Source organism: Eptesicus fuscus, chromosome 24 (assembly GCF_027574615.1).
Source record: "Eptesicus fuscus isolate TK198812 chromosome 24, DD_ASM_mEF_20220401, whole genome shotgun sequence".
Lineage (NCBI taxonomy): Eukaryota > Metazoa > Chordata > Mammalia > Chiroptera > Vespertilionidae > Eptesicus > Eptesicus fuscus.
Window position 1 is genome coordinate 3,096,400 of NC_072496.1, and position 20,926 is coordinate 3,117,325.

The 20,926-nt window shown below is 49.9% G+C and overlaps 1 protein-coding gene across 2 annotated transcripts; it reads left to right on the forward strand.

Annotated features, from left to right (window-relative positions):
• Positions 1-108: 108 nt before the first annotated feature.
• On the forward strand, positions 109-17,257 carry FH (fumarate hydratase). 2 transcript variants are annotated; one of them, XM_054713090.1, is made up of 10 exons: positions 109-278; positions 2,276-2,410; positions 5,553-5,663; positions 7,517-7,693; positions 9,055-9,237; positions 9,750-9,915; positions 11,974-12,177; positions 13,565-13,692; positions 15,360-15,513; positions 17,070-17,257. In XM_054713090.1, exons 1-10 carry the CDS (start codon positions 147-149, stop codon positions 17,210-17,212), a joined length of 1,533 nt encoding a protein of 510 aa, XP_054569065.1. In that variant the 5' UTR covers positions 109-146; the 3' UTR covers positions 17,213-17,257. The 2 variants fall into 2 exon arrangements, with proteins under 2 accessions (XP_054569065.1, XP_054569066.1); XM_054713091.1 differs by lacking the exons at positions 13,565-13,692; positions 15,360-15,513.
• The last annotated feature ends 3,669 nt before the right edge of the window (positions 17,258-20,926 follow it).

Genomic DNA, 20,926 nt, shown 5'->3' on the forward strand with positions numbered 1-20,926 from the left:
ATTCAGGGCCAGCCCCGCCCCCACGCGGTCAGTTTCCGGCTGCCGATTGGCTCAGGGCGGAGTCCGGTGGGCCGGACGTGGAGTGACAGCCGGCGCGGGGGCGTGGCCACGGCCGCTCAGCAGCTCTACCCGGGCTCCCAGGCACCATGTACCGCGCACTCCGGCTCCTCGCGCGCTCGCGTCGCCTCGTGCGGGTCCCCCCGGCGGCCTGCACCTCGGCTCCCGGCCTCGGCGGCGCCGCCCCCGTCCCGTTCCGGCCCCCGGTCGCCGCTCGAATGGTGAGCGCGGGCTCCCTCGCCCCGGCCTCCCCGCCGTGACCTTCAGCCCTCGGGCCGCGCCCGGGCGCCCGCGGGCGGGTGGGGAGGGTTCCCCGGGGGGGTCCCCGCGGAGGTCGGCCCTGGGCTGCGTGCCCGCGCGCGGCGAGGAGATCGGAGAAGGGGGGACGGTCTCCTCTGCCCCGGGCGCCTCCTCCAGGGCGAGCAGAGAGCCTCCACCCCGGTGAGCGCTGGGGCAGGGGGGCAGCTCCTGGCCCCCCTGGACGCCCCACGGGCGGGCTGGGCTTCTCTCTGCGTTTTGGGGTGTCCCGCGTCGGCCGCTTCCTGCGGGTGCGGAGGGCGCCCCCCCTTCCCAGTGGGATGCCGCCCTCGGGACGGAGCCGGGTGGAAGGAGTGTGGGGACCGGGCAGCCCCCGTCCCTGCCCGTCCCGAGGGCCTGGCCGGCCGGACCCTGGCCGAGTGCAGATCCGAAATGGCCTGTTGAGTCCGTTCGGCTGCGGAGGGTTCACCCCACTGCGTTTTTGGGGAACCCGGAAGCCCGTCAGAGGAGACTTGGAGAGGACCTCAGTGTAGCTGAATCCGTGCTTTTTATTCGGCGAGATCGCTCTGGGAACGGCAGGGCCCCGGGTTCAAGCGGTGGGACGCTGATGTGCACACAACTTCCGTCCTGCGGGCTTCCACCTGCAGGACATACGCCGGGACACGTGTGTCGCCTTAGGGGAAGGCTGGGTAGTCAAGGCTGGTTTAGGGAGAGCTGCCATTCTGCAGGGTGCAAGGTGCACGGTGCACGGGGCTGTCCTGTGTGCAGCCAGAGCTGCGATTGCAAACCACGCTCTGCTCCCCAAGGTTGGGGCGCAAAGTTGGGGCGCACTTGGGGCGGGTTGCCTCGGTGCCTCCGTTTCTGCGCGTAAAAGGGAAATGCTTGCAGCTGCTCAGCAAGATCGCACCTGTGACCGTGCTTGGCAGGGAGCGAGAGCTCCTTAAATATTGTAAATGCTCCTTTGTGGGGGATTCCCAAGGCCAAGATATTTTCTGGACCCTAAAGGACAAAATCGGGGGTGGGGGGGGGGTGTTGTGTCCCCGGAACTCGTGGTCTAATAGTTTTTTAAGTGCCTGCGTGTGCGTGGTGGGGGGCGGGGGGTGTCACACTGAGTGCCAAAGCTGGCTGCCCTAGCTTTATATTCCCAAAGGGTTTCTTCCTTCTCAAAGGTTAGGAACTGAGGCCAGGGTTAAGGTGCCCGTCTTAGACCGTTTTCTAAAGTTTCTAGTAAAAATAAGCATTCCCCCCCCAGCCCTGACCGGTGTGGCTCAGTGGATAGAGCGTCAGCCTGCAGACTGAGGGGTCCCGGGTTCGATTCCGGTCAAGGGCATGTACCTTGGTTGCGGGCACATCCCCAGGTGGTGGGTGTGCAGGAGGCAGCTGATGGATGTTTCTAACTCTTTCTCCCTCTCCCTTCCTCTCTGTAAAAAATCAATAAAAAAAAAAAATATATATATATATATATATATATTAAAAAACAAGCATTCCCCTTAAGAACATGGAATTGGCCAAAGCTTGACCAATACTAGGCATGCTTCTGAATTGGGAGAGATGGTTTTTACCCCGAAAGCTTTCTTTGCATTTATCATCTGTGTAGGGTGTGAATTCTGTAATATCTTTAACATCCTACATAATGAAGAGCTAATATGCTCATTAGACCCCACGGTGGACTGACCTTCCCCGACTGACCAGTGGGCAGGGCCTCGAGGCATCCAGGACTGTGAGGGCCGGGCCCCTTGCACGAATTTCGTGCACCGGGCCTCTAGTCTATAATAATAAATTTGCGTGACAACCGTTTCTCAAGGAAAGAGCTGGGGAGGGGAGCAGAGTGAGAATCTACTCTATGTTTAGTCTCTGTGGTACTGACGAGGCTTCTTTTCCCTTCCAGCTGATGTGATGCTGTTGCTTTTGAGACTCGATTTATGTTCAAGCCGTGACAGTGTCTTCTCTCTGTCTCTAGGCTAGCCAGGATTCCTTCCGGGTAGAATACGATACGTTTGGTGAACTCAAGGTCCCCAACGACAAGTATTATGGCGCCCAGACGGTGCGGTCGACAATGAACTTCAAGATCGGAGGCGTGACGGAGCGCATGCCAGTAAGTGGACTCTTGGAAATATTGGCTTATTTCGGATGAACTAGGCTTTGTTCAAACGAGTCACGTTATGTCGTGAATAAAATTTTGCAGAGTTCAAATGCAATTATTAGAGACCTTTGAGCAAAACAATGTTTCTTCCGTTAAAATGTCAAAGAACTTTTTTTTTTTTAAAATATATTTATTGAATTTTTACAGAGAGGAAGGGAGAGAGATAGAGAGTTAGAAATATCGATCAGCTGCCTCCAGCACACCCCCTACTGGGGATGTGCCCGCAACCAAGGTACATGCCCTTGACCGGAATCGAACCTGGGACCTTTCAGTCCGCAGGCTGACGCTCTATCCACTGAGCCAAACCGGTTTTGGCTCAAAGAACTTTTTAAATACTATTGTTGGATTTTTATTTGATAGAACTGAAGTGATTTGTCTTTTCATTTCCACTGAGATTATTCGGATTTTTACTAGGATTTTATAGTTTTTAAGCATTTTTAATTTCAGTACTTAAGTTTTATTTATTTATTTTACTAATTAACACTGAGTTTTACAAAACTGACTTAAAGGGGACTGAGTTTTCTATAATATTATATTTTCTATGTCTCTTGGTATCAGTTTCCAGAAAAGTCTACACAAATACCTAAAAATATTTGTTGCCGTGTCTGACATCTAATGGATAATATATATGTATTTGTTCAGGGCCGCATGAACGATTTAACGATTAGAACACTTTCTGTCGTGTTTCATTAAAGCTAAGATGACATCAGTTAGAAGATGCGCCGATACGGACCACTAGGAAAGAAAAGGGCTCTCCGTTAAAGTTGTGACATCGATTGTGAGGTGCACCTCGACGTCAGACATGTTAGAGTGTGGGAAGAATTGATTACATATGTTACATATCCGACTGAGCCCAACTGGAGTATGCGCAATAGTCACTTAAGGAATGCAGGATGGTCTAGACTCTAGACCAATAGTTACTAGACTCTACTCACTATTAGCAGTAACCAGGGTTCACCCGATGAGATAATGTTTAACAGTTATCTTTAAATATACTTTTATTTCACAGTACTTTCAGCTTCCATGTGTTAGCTCAGTCCTAAGCCTTCGAGACCGGATCTTGACAGGTTCCTACAACTTGACAGTAGGCAGCTGAATCTTCTGGAAGAAAAATCTTTGCTATTGCCACCTGCAGCCAGCTTGGTGAGGGAGACAGACCCAGGCTCAGATGACATGTGTGGGTGACACGGGGGAGGCACTGATCCTAAAACATTCTCAGATAGCCAACTCTTGGGGATGAAAGAGGTCAGCCTTACAGTTCAGCTCCTGGGACTGAGGAGGTCGGTCCTAACGCGTGTTGATAGGAGTAAGCAGGGCTCGTGTTTTGATTTGCTGGCTTTAGCCAGCGAGGTGTGGGGGTTGGGGGTGCAGGACTTGATTTCAGCTGTTGCTGCTGCACGGACAGGATGGGGTTTGGATATCTCGGCTGAGAACGACGGGTGCTGGGGTGTCCGTTTTTCCACCTTCACCTTCATCTGGATCAATTTCCTGAACTTCATTAACTATGAAGCAGACTGTGTGTGCTTGAGCTGAGCAGCATGATTACACCTGACCCTTTGCACCCGAGGTCCGAAGGAAGACAATTTAAAGTGATGGTGACCTTCTAATGGGAGTGCATGAAGAATAATGAGAGCCTTCTCTCCTCCGCAGTGACGCATGTCACCATTTTACTTTAATAGCAGGCAGCAGCCCGCCCTGCGGTGACCTTTCCTCCCTGTGTGAGTCCACACACACGGGGCAGTCACCCCAGGCAGGTGGCCAGAGTTCATTGGCATTCACGTGTGACTTTGGCCATGGGTTAACCCACCAAACTCCTGTGGAAATTTCAGCTCCCATTTGTTTTCATCTTTACAGCTTGTAAGTCTCTAATCCTATGTGCCGTTTGTGTCCGTTCCATTTGGCTAAAACACTTCTCATGTTTTACTTTCGTTTCTGAAAATTCATAATAATATATTCTGTTTCTGCTTCCTTTTCTGTTTGCCCCTGGGTTTATTGTCCTTGGCCTAGGTTTAATGTGCCTTATTCCTTACTTTTTTGTTGTTGTTGTTTTTCCACTCATTTCCCTGAGGATTGTGAGTTGTAGGACTTCTTTGTATATTTTAGATATTAACCCCTTATTAGATAGGTGATTTGCAAGTATTTCTTTCCATTCAGTGGTTTCTCTTTTTATTTTGTCGATGGTTTACTTCTCCCGTGAGGAAGCTTTTTAGTTTGGTGTATTTCCACTTGTTTATTTTTTGCTTTTGTTGCCTTTGCTTTTGGAGGCAGATCCAAAAAAATCACCTCCAAGACTGATATCAAGGCGTTTACTGCCTATGTTTTCACTGAGAACTTCGATGGTTTCAGGTTTTACACTCAGATCTGAATCCATTTTGAGTTCATTTTTGTGTATGGTGTAACCTTTTGCATGTTGCTGTCCAGTTTTCCCAGTACCATTTTGCTATCTTTATTTTATTTGCCCCTCTTTTCTTTTAAGAGAAGGAAAGGAAAAATTATAAGGTAGATTGGGATCCAGTGAGGGAAAATCATGGAGATTGCTGGTGATATGATTGAGCACCATTTGTTTTTTTCATATCCTATATAATAAAAGCTTGATATGCTAAGTGTCCGACTGTTCGACCAGTTGCTATGATGCGCATTGACCACCAGGGGGGCAGACGATCTGACTGGTAGGTTAGCTTGCTGCTGGGGTCCAGCTGATCGGGACTGGGCAAGATGAGCTGGACATGCCCTGGAGCCCTCCCGCAGTCCCTCCCTGGCCCTGATCATGCACCAGTGGGGTCCCTCGGCCTGGCCTGTGCCCTCTCGCAATCCGGGACCCCTTGGGGGGTGTCAGAGAGCTGTTTCAGCCCGATCCCTGCAGGCCAGGCCAAGGGACCCCAACGGTGCACAAATCCATGCACCGGGCCTCTAGTATGAAATAAAGCACTTATATATTATAATGTATTATAAAAAATAGGATGAATGGTGCATTGTATGTGTGTGATATTGTGCGTTTTTATGTACAACTCTTGCACCTGCATAAAATAATAATCTTAAATTTTCACACTAAACTAAAGTCGCAAATTTGAGATATTTTTCTGATTTATTTCAGATCCCAGTTATTAAAGCTTTTGGCATCTTGAAGCGAGCAGCTGCTGAAGTAAACCAGGATTATGGTCTGGATCCAAAGATTGCTAATGCAATAATGAAGGCGGCAGACGAGGTAGGAGGAGATGTGTGTTTACCCAGTGGCACCGAGCCGTGGCACCCGCTGGGCGATGAGCTCCGGCGGGAGGATGGGGCGCTGTGAACGTTTGAGTTAATGCATCTCGGGGCAGGGTGGCAACATGATCGCTTGGTGAGGATGTTAACTGGCGAAATCTGGGCGTGATCGTATCCCTTTATTCTTGATTCCCTTGACTTTTCCTTTAATTTATATAGTTTAAAGAAAACTTTGAAGAGACACTGTTTAAATTTATATATTTTATTTCTTATTTTATATATACACAATTCATTTAAAAACTTGTTATTTGATAATCTGTATGGAGAGAGTAATTTCACTCACCCTCTAATATAATCCAAAGGAAGCAGAGATAACAGTTTCAAAACTATACACAATGTTGTTCATTGCAGTACCACTTATAATAACAAATTGGAAAGCATCCAACCATAACAGCTGCTTTAATTAGTTATATGGTGATGCTATAAAAAAAATTTAAAGAATATCATAGAACAACCCTACCCTATAAGAAGCAATGGTGATATGATTGAGCACCATTTGTTTTTTTCATATCCTATATAATCAAAGCTTGATATGCTAAGTGTCAGACCAGTTGCTATGTATATGTATTTTATGATCCTAATTTTGTTTAGAAAAAATGAACAGAAAACATGCTTTTTCGTATACACACATATATACTCCCATGGCTTGGAGTGGAAACTGGAAGGAGGTGCCAGTCAGTGCTAAGTCATTATTTCTGAGGGCTGGAACTCTGATGGCTAACATACTTTTCTTAGTTCTCAACATTTTCCATCCTGGTCGCCTATTATTTTTATATAACTCGGAAAAAAGTTCTAAAGTGAACCCATTGTCTAAGGTAAAATAGATTTCTAAAGTGCGTGCTGATTTTTTAAAAATTTATCTTTATTGTTGAATGTATTACAGATGTCCCCTTTCTCCCCTGTGACTCCCCCACCTCGCTCCTGCCCGCCCCCCTCACGCTAAAATCCTTCCCGAAGATGAGGTTCAGCACCCACTCTCTCAGAAAGCATGCAGTCCCCAAACTAGCACATTAACTGAGGGTATAAAACTATGACAAACGTGGGGACAGATCGGGACCGTGTCTCTGCGCCTGGCAGCTGCTGCTCATTGGACGCCTGTGCGCTCACGTAGCTATAAGTGTACTCACTCAGGTCACCAGGTCGTCGTGCTGACCCCACTGTCCGTCCGTGGGACATCCCGCTGCGCACCGACACTGGGTGTACCTGAACCCTGAACCCTTCGCAGCCTGAGCAGGTGGCCCCGTCGGCCTGTTAGTGGGGGAGGCAGTTGGAGAAATCGAAGAAAGAAGGCTTTGCTTCAGTTTAGTTGGTTCACACTAGTTCATCTTTCACTTTAGTTATTTAATTTTTGTTTTTTAAAAGATATTTTTATTGATTTCAGAGAGGGAGAGAGATAGAAGCATCAGTGATGAGAGAGAATCATGGATCGGCTGCCTCCCGCACGCCCCCAACTGGGGATCAAGCCCGAAACCCAGGCATGTGCCCTTGACTGGAGTCCAACCCGGGACCCTTCAGTCCCCAGGCCGATGCTCTGTCCACTGAGCCACACCGGCCAGGGCTCCTCTTTCACGTTTTAAAGTGGCCGTGGTTGGAACGAGTGCTGCTGGGGAAGCTTAGGCCTGCTGGGCAGCCACAGACTGTGTGTCCCCATCGGCAATCATCTCGCACGGGAACAAGGGAGCCTCTTTACGGTGGCACCGCACATGCTGCCACCCTCCTGGGAGCTGATCACCGTGGCTGAGAGCACGCCGCCGCTCGGACTGAGCAGTTCCCCCGTAACCTCCCGTCCTGCAGGTAGCCGAAGGGAAGCTGAACGACCACTTCCCTCTCGTGGTGTGGCAGACGGGCTCGGGGACCCAGACGAACATGAATGTGAACGAGGTCATCAGCAACCGGGCCATCGAGATGCTGGGAGGCGAGCTGGGCAGCAAGAAGCCCGTGCACCCCAACGACCACGTTAACAAGAGCCAGGTCGGCGCGGCTTCGCGGCGTTGGAGGGGGGAGAGGGTCCCTGAGAGGCGCCTGATCGAGCAGGTGCTGGCTTTGGACAGGGAGGTGCACCTGCTCATATTCCTTAATGGAAGGACTTCTGAGACGCTCTTACGTCTCTCAGGAATCTCGGGTCTGAGGTCCTAAACTCCATAAAATCACTTTTAGGGGAAAGGTTATTTAGGAAGCTGAATTTAGTATATATGTCTGTTTTTATTAGTTTGGTTTATATTTTTAAACCCTTTATTTTGAAATGCTTTAAATTTATAAACATTGCAAAGACGCTTCAAAGAGTTTCTGAGCACCCTCTCGCCAGCTTCCCTGAATCTTAAGCATTCTGCGTAAACCCGCTACATTTACCACTCCGGGGAGTGAGCGCTGCTCTCTGCAGCCTGCGTTTGGGTTGCTCTAGTTTTCGGCCGATGTCCTTTTTGTCTGGGGGATTCGTCATATCCCCTGAGTCATATCCTCCCCTTCATGGCCGCGTGTCTTTTGTCACTTTTCAAAGTAGTAGACAATTTGTCCTTTAAAAACCCACTTATTTACTTTCTCGCACTAAGAGATGCTCCTCATCATCACGCGTTTTCCCTGTCCCAGCCCCGTAAGCTCCCATTCTCCCAAGGAACTCGGGGGGTCGGGTCCCACTTCTGCAGCCCTAAATATTTTGGCAAGTCTCATGATTTCGTAGACAGCTTGGCTTTCCCATTTTTTTTATTTGGTTCATCCTCACCCGAGGATATTTTCCCATTGATTTTTAGAGAGCGTGGAAGAGAGGGAGAGACAGAGAGAGAAACATCGATGTGAGAGAGACATATCTATTGGTTGCCTCCCACTTGCACCACAACGGGGGCCGGGGATTGAGCCTGCGACCGAGGTACGTGCCCTTGAATGGAATCGAACCCAGGACCCTTCCGTCCTGGGGCCGATGCTTGAGCCACTGAGCCAGAGTGGCGAGGGTGATGGCTTTCCTATTGTGAAAGTGGTGGCCTACCTCAGAATTCTCCTGAGGTTTCACTGATGAAGAAATGTTTTTGAGATGTTTATGCACGCACTGTGTGGCCGTAAGGTATCATCGCCATCCTCCCCTCACGTGTGAGCTGTCTGTCTCTATCCCGGGCTGACCGTATTCGGCAGGAAGGTGTGCTGGTGGATGATGTGTCATTGCAGGTGGGAAGTAGCACAGTCCATGCAGGGAAGCAGGCTGCTGCCCCTTTGACCCTCAGCGGCCTTAGACTTGGCATTGAGCACTGAACACGTAGTCGTTTAGTGCGGTCTTGAACGGAGACGTTCCGGTTTGGCTCTGTGCTTTAACAGCTGGCGTGTGTTCTGGCCCTCTCCCGCAGAGCTCCAACGACACCTTCCCCACGGCCATGCACATCGCCGCCGCCGTGGAGGTCCACGAGGTGCTGCTGCCGGGGCTGCAGAAGCTGCACGACGCGCTCGAGGCCAAGTCCAAAGACTTCGCCCAGATCATCAAGATCGGGCGCACCCACACCCAGGACGCGGTCCCGCTCACTCTTGGGCAGGTAGAGGGGTGCGCCTAGATTTGATTCACGTTGGGGGGTGGGGCCCGTGGCCAGCAATGGCTCACCAGGTGACACTGGTGTCCAAGGCCGGGTCTGTAGCAGTTCAGTGACAGGTTGTTCTGCATTCGCCTGTCAGCAGTGTTTTTTAATTTTCTTTTTTAAAAAAGATCTTTATTGTTGAAAGTATTACGTGTCCCCCTTTTCCCCCCACTTCTATTTCGTGCAGTTAGAGTAACTTTTAAGTCACTAGGACAGTGGTCGGCAAACTCATTTGTCAACAGAGCCAAATATCAACAGGACAACAATTGAAATTTCTTTTGAGAGCCACATTTTTTTAAACTTAAACTTCTTCTAACACCACTTCTTCAACATAGACTCACCCAGGCCGTGGTATTTTGTGGAAGAGCCACACTCAAGGGGCCAAAGAGCCGCATGTGGCTCCCGAGCCGCAGTTTGCCGACCACGGCCCTAGGAAATGATGTGTGCTCACCGTAACCTCCTTCCCTCTTCAGGAGTTCAGTGGTTATGTTCAGCAGCTGAAATACGCGATGGCGAGGGTGAAGGCTGCCATGCCACGGATCTACGAGCTGGCCGCCGGGGGCACCGCCGTGGGAACCGGTCTGAACACGAGAATCGGCTTTGCAGAGAAGGTGGCCGCGAAGGTGGCGGCGCTCACAGGTCAGGAGGATGTGAACTCTTAGTCCCTTCCGTATCCTGGTCTGTGTATTCACTGGGCGTTCTAAGGCCAGTGACGTCTTTCCCTGTTGTCTTCATTCAAACCAGTCCACGCTCCAGGTTTCTTCACCAAACAGGGCCTCTGGCTCTGCGCTGGGGTGCCCAGCTCAGCCCCGCCATCTCGGCCACCTCTGCTTGAGTGCCCCGGCCGCACTGCCTCCAGGAGTTGTCACCGGCCTCTCTGGTCCGATGGCCTGGAAGATGCTCTCCCCAGTGGGGGGGCGGAGTAGGGGGGCTGTGACGTCGCTCCTTGCCTGGGCGTGGGCAGACCAGACTGGGGCGTTCGGGAACATCTGCGCTCCCCTAGTCCCCTGTCAGATGCGCCCCTTCATCGGCTCCGCAGATGAGCACAGCGCTGGGTGGGGTTACCAGGCGCTGGAGGTAGGAACCCAGTCGGCCAGGATCTGTGCTGGTTGTCGCCAGCTCCTTCCCCTCCGTCGTCACAGTCGGGTTTCCGGTGGCTGAGCCCTGCCGCGTCCCCTGCAGTCCCATGGTGGGAGGTCGGAGCAGAGGCTCCAGCAAAGCCACCTACAGTGCTGGGGCGCGGGGGGCTAGTTGTCCTCCTGCTGGAGGACCCAGAGGCTCACGGGAGGTCTGTGCATGGTGCTGCTCTGGCTGCGGGCGGGCAGTGCGGTCGCCATGGAGCCACTTCCCTCACCCCTAATGCAGGGGCGCGTCAGCCTCACCCTCGTCCTGGGATCCTCCCGGGTGTCTGGTGCTTGAGCAGGTTGTTCTGTTCTTGTGAGTGAGCAAAGCCATGGACAGCCTGCCCATCTTGGTGACGTCACCCCAGCACGCAGTGAAAATCCCCCACTGCCAGCTTTGTTACTCTCGAAACGTGTTTTAAGTACTTGTTTTCAAAGCAGGCGGAATCAACTGTTGGTCGAGAAACTCATTTGAATGATAAATACCGTATTTTCCGGCGTATAAGACGACTGGGCGTATAGAAGATTTTCCTGGGTTAAAAAGTCGTCTTATACGCCGGAAAATACGGTACGTTGTACAGATGGACAGACTTGATTTTTCCTGTGGCGTATGCTGTGATAATTCTCTGAACTTAAGGACCTTTCGAATTCTGTCTTCTCTTAGTAGAGTACTATACTCTCGATAATGGTAACTAGTATTGGAGCCACGTTACCATGTCCAGAAAATTCTTATTAAGATGCAAGTGTTGCCCTGGCTGGTGTGGCTCAGTGGATAGGGTGTCGGCCTGTGGACTGAAGGGCCCCAGGTTTGATTCCAGTCAAGGGCACGTGCCGGGTTCTGGGCTCGATCACCAGTGGGGGGCGTGCAGGAGGCAGCCAATCCATGATTCTCTCTCATCGATGTTTCTCTTTCTCTCCCTCTCCGTTCCTCTCTGAAATCAATAAAAATATATTTTAAAAAAAAAGATGCAGGTGTTAGCAGAGGATTAGGGTAGAGATAATTGGACGATGCTCATTACGGCTTAGTAGCAGAAATTGTTTTTTAACCAAGAAGAACTGCATTATAATACGTAGATGTTTAAAATTTTGCACACAGGACAGACTGAGATGGTCTGATTCATTTTGGCTCCCTAATTTCTCCGGGGGTTCGTGGGCCCTGCGGATCCGCGGGCCCCGGGTGGGAGACGAGAACAGAACAGCCTGAGGTGGAGGACGACTGTGCTAGGAACGGAGCGTGGACTGCAGCCGAGGGACTTCGCCTCCTTTTCACCTTTCCTTGGGAAGTCAGGCCTCAGGCGTGTTTGCAGTGGGTGGAGTTTTCTCTTTCGTGATGTTTCTCCTACTTGTGTTTCATCCTTTAAATGTGCTGGAACCGTCGATTCTACTCCTTCAGGACTTGTTGAAGATACGTAGACAGGACTTGAGTCTCAAGATACACTTGCTTATTTTTCGGAAGTGAAGTTCCCTGTTGTTTGTGGTTTCCATACACTGGGTTCTCTGTGTAACTTGCTGACGGTAGGAAATCACTCCCTTTTCCCCCGCTGACTCCCATGGCTTGTCACCCCCCTCCCTCCAGGCCTGCCTTTCGTCACCGCTCCCAACAAGTTCGAGGCTCTGGCTGCTCACGATGCCCTGGTGGAGCTCAGCGGCGCCATGAACACGACGGCGTGCAGCCTGATGAAGATCGCCAACGACATCCGCTTCCTGGGCTCCGGGCCTCGCTCCGGCCTGGGGGAGCTGATCCTGCCCGAGAACGAGCCGGGCAGCAGCATCATGCCAGGTACCCGCCCCGCCGCTCAGCGTCAGGGCCGGTCCTCGGCAGAACCCGCGCATTCCCGGCTTCAGGGCCCGTCTCAAAGGTGGACGGGGACGTGGGCGGCACCCTGGTTTCGGGCGGTCATTGGGGGCCACCGGCGATCAGGACTTCAGGGCCTCACCCCATCATGTGGGAGAAAGGAGTTTCAGTGAGGAGCACGCAGGTCGATCCCCACGCTGGAGAATGGGCACTGGTTCTGCCCTCCACAAACCAAAGCCAAGGGAGTTTAGCACAGGCGAGGAGAGGGATCCCACGGGCTGGAGAAGAAGGAATTGTGGGAAACGCCGCCTTGCATTTCTTGCTTTGGGGAAGCGGCACAGCAGGTCCTTCGACAGACGCGCATGATGCTCATTGACAGCAGTGGAGAAGCGTGGGCAGTCCCGGCAGACGGCCGTAGCTGGCGCACAGGGACATCCAGGAGTGACTAGTGAGTGCACTTGGCACTGGAGGAACAGCTTGGGGGCACGCTGACTGCCGACCTGAGGGTGAAGGTAGAGGGGACGTGCTGGTCACAGTAGCAGGTAACGGAGCTGAGGTGGCACTACGTCCGGTGACAGGGTCAGATCCGGAAAGGCCTCTGTAGGTTGGACTAAAACTGACAGTGACTTTTGATAGTGAAAAAGAAAGACCTGACTGTAGATTCTTCTAACTCTCTGCAAGTGTAGGATGGCAAGAGATGTGGTTTTGAAGTACTTCATGTTGAAAAATGACCTGAGGTTAGCTGATTGTAAATTCAAGGCCTCAAAAAGAGAAATGCAGAGTTCCAGCGAAGTCTTCCCAGGGGGTTGCTCTGTATCAGCCGGAGGGGTCTGGGCGTGTGGTTCACATTCGAGCTTGTCAGAGGAGGGGGGTTCTGGATGAATAGAATTCCAGGTGGGTGTCCCCGTCCCCTGAGGAGCCCCTGAGCGTGGTGAGTCCCTCCTGTGTCCGTGTCCCACGGCAGCCTGCACCGCTCCGTCTATTGTCATTGCCAGCGCGCTCTCCCTAGCCCCCAAGTTCTGCGATGGCGGGGAGCACACCTCTCACTTACCATCCTGTATTCAGTGCCTGGCTCTGCAGACATTCTAGAATGACTGACAGCCGTGAAGATGGAGAGAACTGGAGTCACCTACATTTAACTCGTTCACATCAGCCATCGAATGGTTCGGGGTGTGACTCCCCATCTTCCCTCCTTTGGTTGGTCGGGTTCCTTAAAGCGGCAGGATGTTGGGGCCTTGCAGTATTGTATGTCTTACTTTATTTAATGAAGCTCGATTGCCTTCTGGTTTTGGACATTTGACGTAACCCTAACCGTCACGGTGCTTGAAGCCATGCGTGTGTCTGATCGGAGTCCCCGGTGGTTTTCTTGAAGGCAAGGTGAACCCGACGCAGTGCGAAGCGATGACCATGGTGGCCGCCCAGGTCATGGGCAATCACGTCGCTGTGACCGTGGGGGGCAGCAACGGACACTTCGAACTGAACGTTTTCAAGCCAATGATGGTGCGTGAGCTTTACGTTAGGTTTCGACTGGTTTTGACTGAGGGCTAACTGCTTGGTTTTGGTCTTTCATGAAGGCTTTTATAGACCTCACAGTGGGTAGCTGATCTGATCAGCAGCTGGAAGTCAGGTATATATTACCATTGGAGGGTTGATCCTGGATGTTCAGGTAGGTGGCTTTTAGCTTAAGGCAGTGGTTCTCAGCCTTCCTAAGGCCGCGACCCTTTAATACCGTTCCTCATGTGGTGGTGACCCCCAACCATAACATTATTTTCGTTGCTACTTCATAACTGTCATTTTGCTACTGTTATGAATCGTAATGTAAATATCTGTGTTTTCCGATGGTCTTAGGCTCTACAGCAGCGGTTCTCAACCTGTGGGTCGTGACGATTCATAACAGTAGCAAAATGACAGTTATGAAGTAGCAAAGAAAATAATTTTATGGTTGGGGGTCACCTCAACATGAGGAACTGTATTAAAGGGTCGCGGCATTAGAAAGGTTGAGAACCACTGTTCTAGGGGAACAGGAAGGAGACGGCCCGGAGCAGAACCCGGGCCCAGAAGCTCTGCTGTCAGGTCACTTTGCAAACGTAGACCCAGGGTCTGGCAGGTACAGGTCCTAGCAGTAATGTCTGCTCAGCTCTGTTCTTCTTTTCAACAAAATCCCTTTTGTCTTTAGTAGAAAATAAGTCAAGAAAACCAACATTTGCTCTGTCAGACTCATTATCGCCAAGTGAATGAATCGTGAAGTTCTGTGACTTCTACTCGAGTCCATTGTTGAGAGTATGGTTTTCAGACCCTGGGGTTTTATTATTTATTTATTTATTTATTTTTTAAATATATTTTATTGATTTTTTACAGAGAGGAAGGGAGAGGGATAGAGAGTTAGAAACATCGGTGAGAGAGAAACATCGACCAGCTGCCTCCTGCACACTTCCTACTGGGGATGTGCCCGCAACCCAATGCACATGCCCTTGACCGGAATCGAACCTGGGACCTTTCAGTCCCCAGGCCGACGCTCTATCCACTGAGCCAAACTGGTTTCGGCAGACCCTGGGGTTTTAGACAAAGGAAATTAGGACGTGGGTACGTACCCTAGTACATGTTGGGAGGTTACCAAAAAGCAAGAAAATGCTAAAACAAACGAATTGACTTTATACTGTTTCTATATGTTGTGTGAAAGGTTATTTGAAAGTGACTCTGGAATATTTGTTTTGTTAACCATAAAAACACGTGTGATTGTTAAGAGCTGAACACCTTGACTTCCCTGATTTCCTCGCACACGTGCTGAACTCTGACCTCTGCGTCTCTGCTCCCCTCCGCAGGGAGGAGCCTTCTCCCACCGCTGGCTCAGTGCGGCCTCCCCCCCAGTGGGACTCCAGTCCTGCAACTGGACTTCATTTCCCCTTCCCTGAGCCCTACCATTTCATACCCGTGTCTCATAATACCACAGGCTAGCTTGTATTGTGGTTATTTGCATTTGTTATTTATTCCTCTTAGATTTCTGTGCCCTCAAATGTTTATTTCTTTCCTGTTCGTTGTCCTGGGGGGGGGGGTGCCTTGAAAGTTGTAGGGGTGCTGTCTGTGTGTTGAATTCTGTCTTCTCTTATGAATCAGCAGATAACACTATGTTGTTGGACGAACTCAGTCAGAGTCTCTCCCTCTCGTAGATTAAGAATGTGCTGCACTCGGCCAGGCTGCTGGGGGACGCGGCCGTGTCTTTCACGGAGAACTGCGTGGTGGGCATCCAGGCCAACAAGGACAGGATCGCCAAGCTGATGAGCGAGTCCCTGATGCTGGTGACGGCTCTGAACCCTCACATAGGTAAGGGCTCAGGGAGCAGAAGGCCATTCTGTGTTCAGCATTAAAGAGCGAAAACGATTTAAAATGCTTATAGACAGCAGTTTCCCTTCGGACGTTGTTTAAGTCAAATCTTCTAGAATATCTGAAATTGCGTGGTAAGACACTCTATCTGACCTATGGTGTCATAGTCTTTCAAAAACCTGATCAATTCTTCATTTTCTTTGAAAATGGGGTCAATTCAGAAGTAGAAGTGAAACGGATTTCGGTCTCCCTGGAATTCGGTGCGCTGTGTTCTAGGCCAGTGGTCGGCAAACCGCGGCTCGCGAGCCACATGTGGCTCTTTGGCCCCTGGAGTGTGGCTCTTCCACAAAATACCACGGCCTGGGCGAGTCAATTTTGAAGAAGTGGCGTTAGAAGAAGTTTAAGTTTAAAAAATGTGGCTCTCCAAAGAAATTTCAATCGTTGTCCTGTTGATATTTGGCTCTGTGGACTGATGAGTTTGCCGACCACTGCTCTAGGCGCTGGGAAGGAGCCTCCCCACCAGGTGGCGCTGGCGACCAGCAAAGGGAGCGAATCCCTTTTCTACCTTCTCCCCTGCTTGCGCGTGGTTTTGTCTGTTCAGTTAACAAGGGGAAGTTACCAGGGAGAAGGAACAGGGTTATTCGTTGCGTTATTTTGTCTAGAACCATGGCTTTCGTGCTGCACGCCTTTTCTAGAATTGTGACTATTTCATTATGTAGGTGCAGGCTGTAGACTCGGGGTGCAGGCTGAGCACAGGGGTCCCCATCCAGCCCCCTGCGGGCCACGTGGGTTCAGGGGGTCTGCTGGTTACATGATGAGGCGTCAGCCCCTGCCCCACCCTCCCCTGCTGCGCTGAGAGGCACATGGTCTTTGAGCTTCTGTCAGAACGGGTTCGGATGCAGCCGTCTGGCATGTACGCTCACTGCTCGCAAACACCCTTCTAGAATCCTGACCACCCAGGGCTGGTTTGCTATCTTGGCGTCGCATCAGACTTTCATTTCACCCTTAGAGAGTTAGGGCCCATCTGCCTGCCCAGGTGGCTCTGGGCCCAATCAGATGGCCATCCTGCGGTGCGCTGTGCGACCCGCAGTGCCTGGCAGGTCCCCGCGGCGCCTGGCTGGACCCCCCGCCCCCCGCGCCTGGCCGTGCGGTGCTGCAGCACTGAGCTCGCTGATGCCGTTACAGAGATACTGTTTCTGGTTAAGCATGCGTGAAGGTACACATCCTGCTCCTCAGATGGACACTTTTATTCTTATTGCTATATTGCATTTTTGTTTTTCCCCTTCGTAAAACATCTGAGGGAGTGGGCGATTTCAAGTTAGGAACAAATATATTGTAGAAAGTGAGTATGTTTACGTCTGCATTACGTAAGAAAAGTAAAGGTTTTATTCTATATAAGAAATGACAACTATTAGGATAATCACTGTTAAATATTCTTAAGATGAAAAAAGGTTACTAAAGAGCACAGCAGCGCCAATGTCTAGAAGGGATGATTGCCTTTTGCTCTAGAAAGCCCCTCACCTCTTTCTCTTTGTCGCCTTTCTGCTTTTCCTCAGGGTATGACAAGGCAGCAAAGATCGCTAAGACCGCACACAAAAACGGGTCCACCTTGAAGGCCACCGCCATTGAACTTGGCTACCTCACGGCCGAGCAGTTCGATGAGTGGGTGAAGCCCAAGGACATGCTGGGCCCCAAGTGACCTGAGTGCATTTATAATAAAATCTGCCACATCAGATAAACACGACACAGCCTCCTTGTTTTTTAAACAAAAATGGGTAAGTGTGGACGGAAACTGCCATTGAACTTGACTGCAGCAGAGTAGTTGGGACCGTTTATAAAACCCCAGGATGTGCAAGGTGCAAAATGAATTTAAAAAGCGAATAAAATAATTGTATAAAATCCAAAAGAAAATGCTCTTTTATGTGAATTGACGTATGTCTTATAGTTGAATCTGATTTTGTGTGTTTATCACTTCATATGTTTTATAAAAGAAGTCTTTCATCCGAACGCTGTTGTGTGTCTCAGCCACCGAAAAGCACATTTCGTGGAGAATAATTGGGCTAATGGAGGGTATGAACCTCAGAAGAAACTGTGTCTTTTAACAAGAAAAACATGGTTGGTGAATGTTGAGGTTTTTCTGAGTAACCCTGATCATCCTTTAAGTAATTACAATTTGTTCTGTATTCTGTCACACTTGTTTGGATTTGTGGCTTTTATCAGTGAACAAAGTTATTTTATTGTCCTTATTGTTAGGAAGAGAGTCACAGCCTTGCAATACTTCAAATGCCAATGATGTCAAAATTCTTGAATATTTTCCTTTTCTGGCGCCTGATGAGTCATTGGACTATCATTCTGTCCCAAGAACATTCTGGTGGCACCAGTCTTAGTCACAGAACCTTACTGTGGCGGGGGCCGGGGAGCAGGGTATGGGAAGAAATCTACACACTAGGAAGAATCTGGCTTAATCTTCACGTTGAATTATTACCCACATTTTAGTTTGAAAATATACTTTATTGATTTTTTACAGAGAGGAAGGGGGAGGGATAGAGAGTTAGAAACATCGGTGAGAGAGAAGCATCCATCAGCTGCCTCCTGCACGCCCCCTACTGGGGATGTGCCCGCAACCAAGGTACATGCCCTTGACCAGAATCGAACCTGGGACCCTTCAGTCCGAAAGCCGACGCTCTATCCACTGAGCCACACCGGTCAGGGCTGTTACCCACATTTTAAGCGCACATTTATTTTAAAGTAGATTTCCAAATCTAGCAAAGCTCAGCTGCCCTCTTATCATGCTATCCCCAGATGCATAGCAGTATCTCGGCTCTCAGGGATATGCCGGTTAGGTGCTATGGCTTTGCAATTCAATTTTCTTTTCATCGGCACGATGAATGGGGATCGGGAGGATTATCCTGCAGGAAGACTAAGAGCAGTCATTGAAGGTAAGCCCTGCTCTGCATTTACGCAGCTGAAGCACAGGGCTGGATAAATAACATCGAAAGCTTACCTGGTGCAGTCCCTTCAGTGAAATCGGAGACTCACAGGACCCAGGCGCCCCTAAGCTTTCCTGGGAAGCAGACAGACAGACACGAAACGGTGCTTGATTCGTCAGCCATTTGCATCAGTTGAGCATTGCAAACTGTTGAAAAGTCTAAACAGAAGATCTAGTTTTCAAACAAGATAAATAGTAGTAGCTCCAATAGTTCTCTAAGAATTAAAAGAGAGTTTCCCGCCCGGCCAGCATGGCTCAGTGGTTGAACATCAACCTATGAACCAGGAGGTCACGGTTCGATTCCCAGTCAGGACACAAGCCAGGTTTTGGGCTCGATCCCCAGTGTGGGATGTGCAGGAGGCAACCGATCCATGATTCTCTCTCTTCATTGATATTTCTATCTCTCCCTCTCTCTTCCTCTCTGAAATCAATAAAAACATATATTTTAAAAAACATTAAAAAATTAAAAGATACAGCTTCCCTAGTTATGTTATAACACATCAAAAATAGAACACATGCCCTAACCGGTTTGGTTCAGTGGATAGAGCGTTGGCCTGCGGACTCAAGGGTCCCAGGTTCGATTCCAGTCAAGGGCATGTACCTTGGTTGCGGGCACATCCCCAGTGGGGGGTGTGCAGGAGGCAGCTGATGGATGTTTTTCTTTCATCGATGTTTCTAACTCTCTATTCCTCTCCCTTCCTCTCTGTAAAAAAATCAATAAAATATATATTTTTAAAAATAGAACACAATATTGTGACTTCTGTTTCTGAGTGGCAAATGAATTACAAATGGGTCACTTCAAGTAGAACTGACTTGGTTTTGCACAGCATCTTAGAGCGGGGGGGGGGAGGGTGGCTGAGGGTTTGATAATGAGCAAGGAAGATGGCCTGAATGCGGAACGCCATCCACCTATCTCCTTTATGAATAAACAAATCCAAACCCAAGGCAGCTAGTGAGGAAGAGCTATGCTATTTAACAAACATTCTCGCAGCGATGTATTCAACACATACTGTATCTTGAGCTCTTCAGTTGGCCTCAGGGTAAGATAAGACAGTCTTAAAACTAAAAAATAAAGAATTTCTCAGGGCATCGTGGGAGATAGACACAGCTTGAAAAATACCTCATCAGAAATATCTTGCTCAGAATGCCGCATAATTGAAAACTTACGAATGTTTCTTCCTGAAAATTTCCATTTCCTCATTTTGGACCTCAGTTGGTTACAGGTAACTGAAACCACAGGAAGTGCTCTCTCTTCCTCTCTGAAATCAATAAAAGGATATATTTTTAAAAAAATCCACACAGAGGATTCTTTCCCAACTTACAGATTCCAAGGTCTAGGACAGTGGTTGGCAAACCGCAGCTCGCGAGCCACATGCGGCTCTTTGGTCCCTTGAGTGTGGCTCTTCCACAAAATACCACGGCCTGGGCGAGTCTGTTTTGAAGAAGTGGCGTTAGAAGAAGTTTAAGTTTAAAAAATGTGGCTCTCCAAAGAAATTTCAATTGTTGTCCTGTTGATATTTGGCTCTGTTGACTAATGAGTTTGCCGACCACTGGCCTAGGAAATCAGGGTCCTGGCCTTGTCTCTGTCATTAAAAGGCTTTGATCTTAGCCAGGCCATTACTATTTCTTTTTAAAAGAAATACATTTTTATTGGTTTCAGAGACGGGATGGGAGAGGGAGAGAGAGAGAAACATCAGTGATGAGAGAGAATCATCCATCGGCTGCCTCCTGCACGCCCCCTACTGGGGATCAAGCCCCACAACCCGGGCATGAGCCCTGATGGAGAATCGAACCGTGACCTCCTGGTTCCTAGGTACGTGCTCAACCACTGAGCCACAGCAGCCAGGCTGTGCCATGAGTATTTCTGATCCCTGCTTCCATCGCCTGTAAAATGGCAGACGTGAAAAGATCCTTCAGGTTCCTGCTAGCTCGGCATTTGAATCTAGGCCACTCGGTGGGGCAGGGCCGGGGCGCTGCCAGGGTAATCCACACACAATGACTGCTCTCTCCTCTCGAGGAGAAGCTTCCAGGCTGCTCCCGAATAGAAAACGCCGCTGAGTGATTACAAGCCAGCAGCGCCCCGGCCACGCTCAGAAGGAGATGGCAGCAGAAGCGCCGGCTGTGGGGTTTGCGATGGCACATTTCATGGATCTGGCTCCACCTTGGACTTGCATGCGAACAGACATGAAAGGCCTCTGGGTTTTTGAAAAGAAGTGTTTCAGCTTTGATCTGCCTCGGAATTCTGCTTAGAAATAAGGGGCAACTAGCTCAGTCTCGAAGGCAGCCTCCAGCTCTCCATCTGCCTGTTCAACCCCCACCCCCACCCCCCCACCTCCATCCCTACCCCGCCCCCCCTTTCCCAACTCCTTCTACCTCCTACCACCAGGGCCACAGAGCATTGTTCCCATGGCCCCTCCCTCCTCC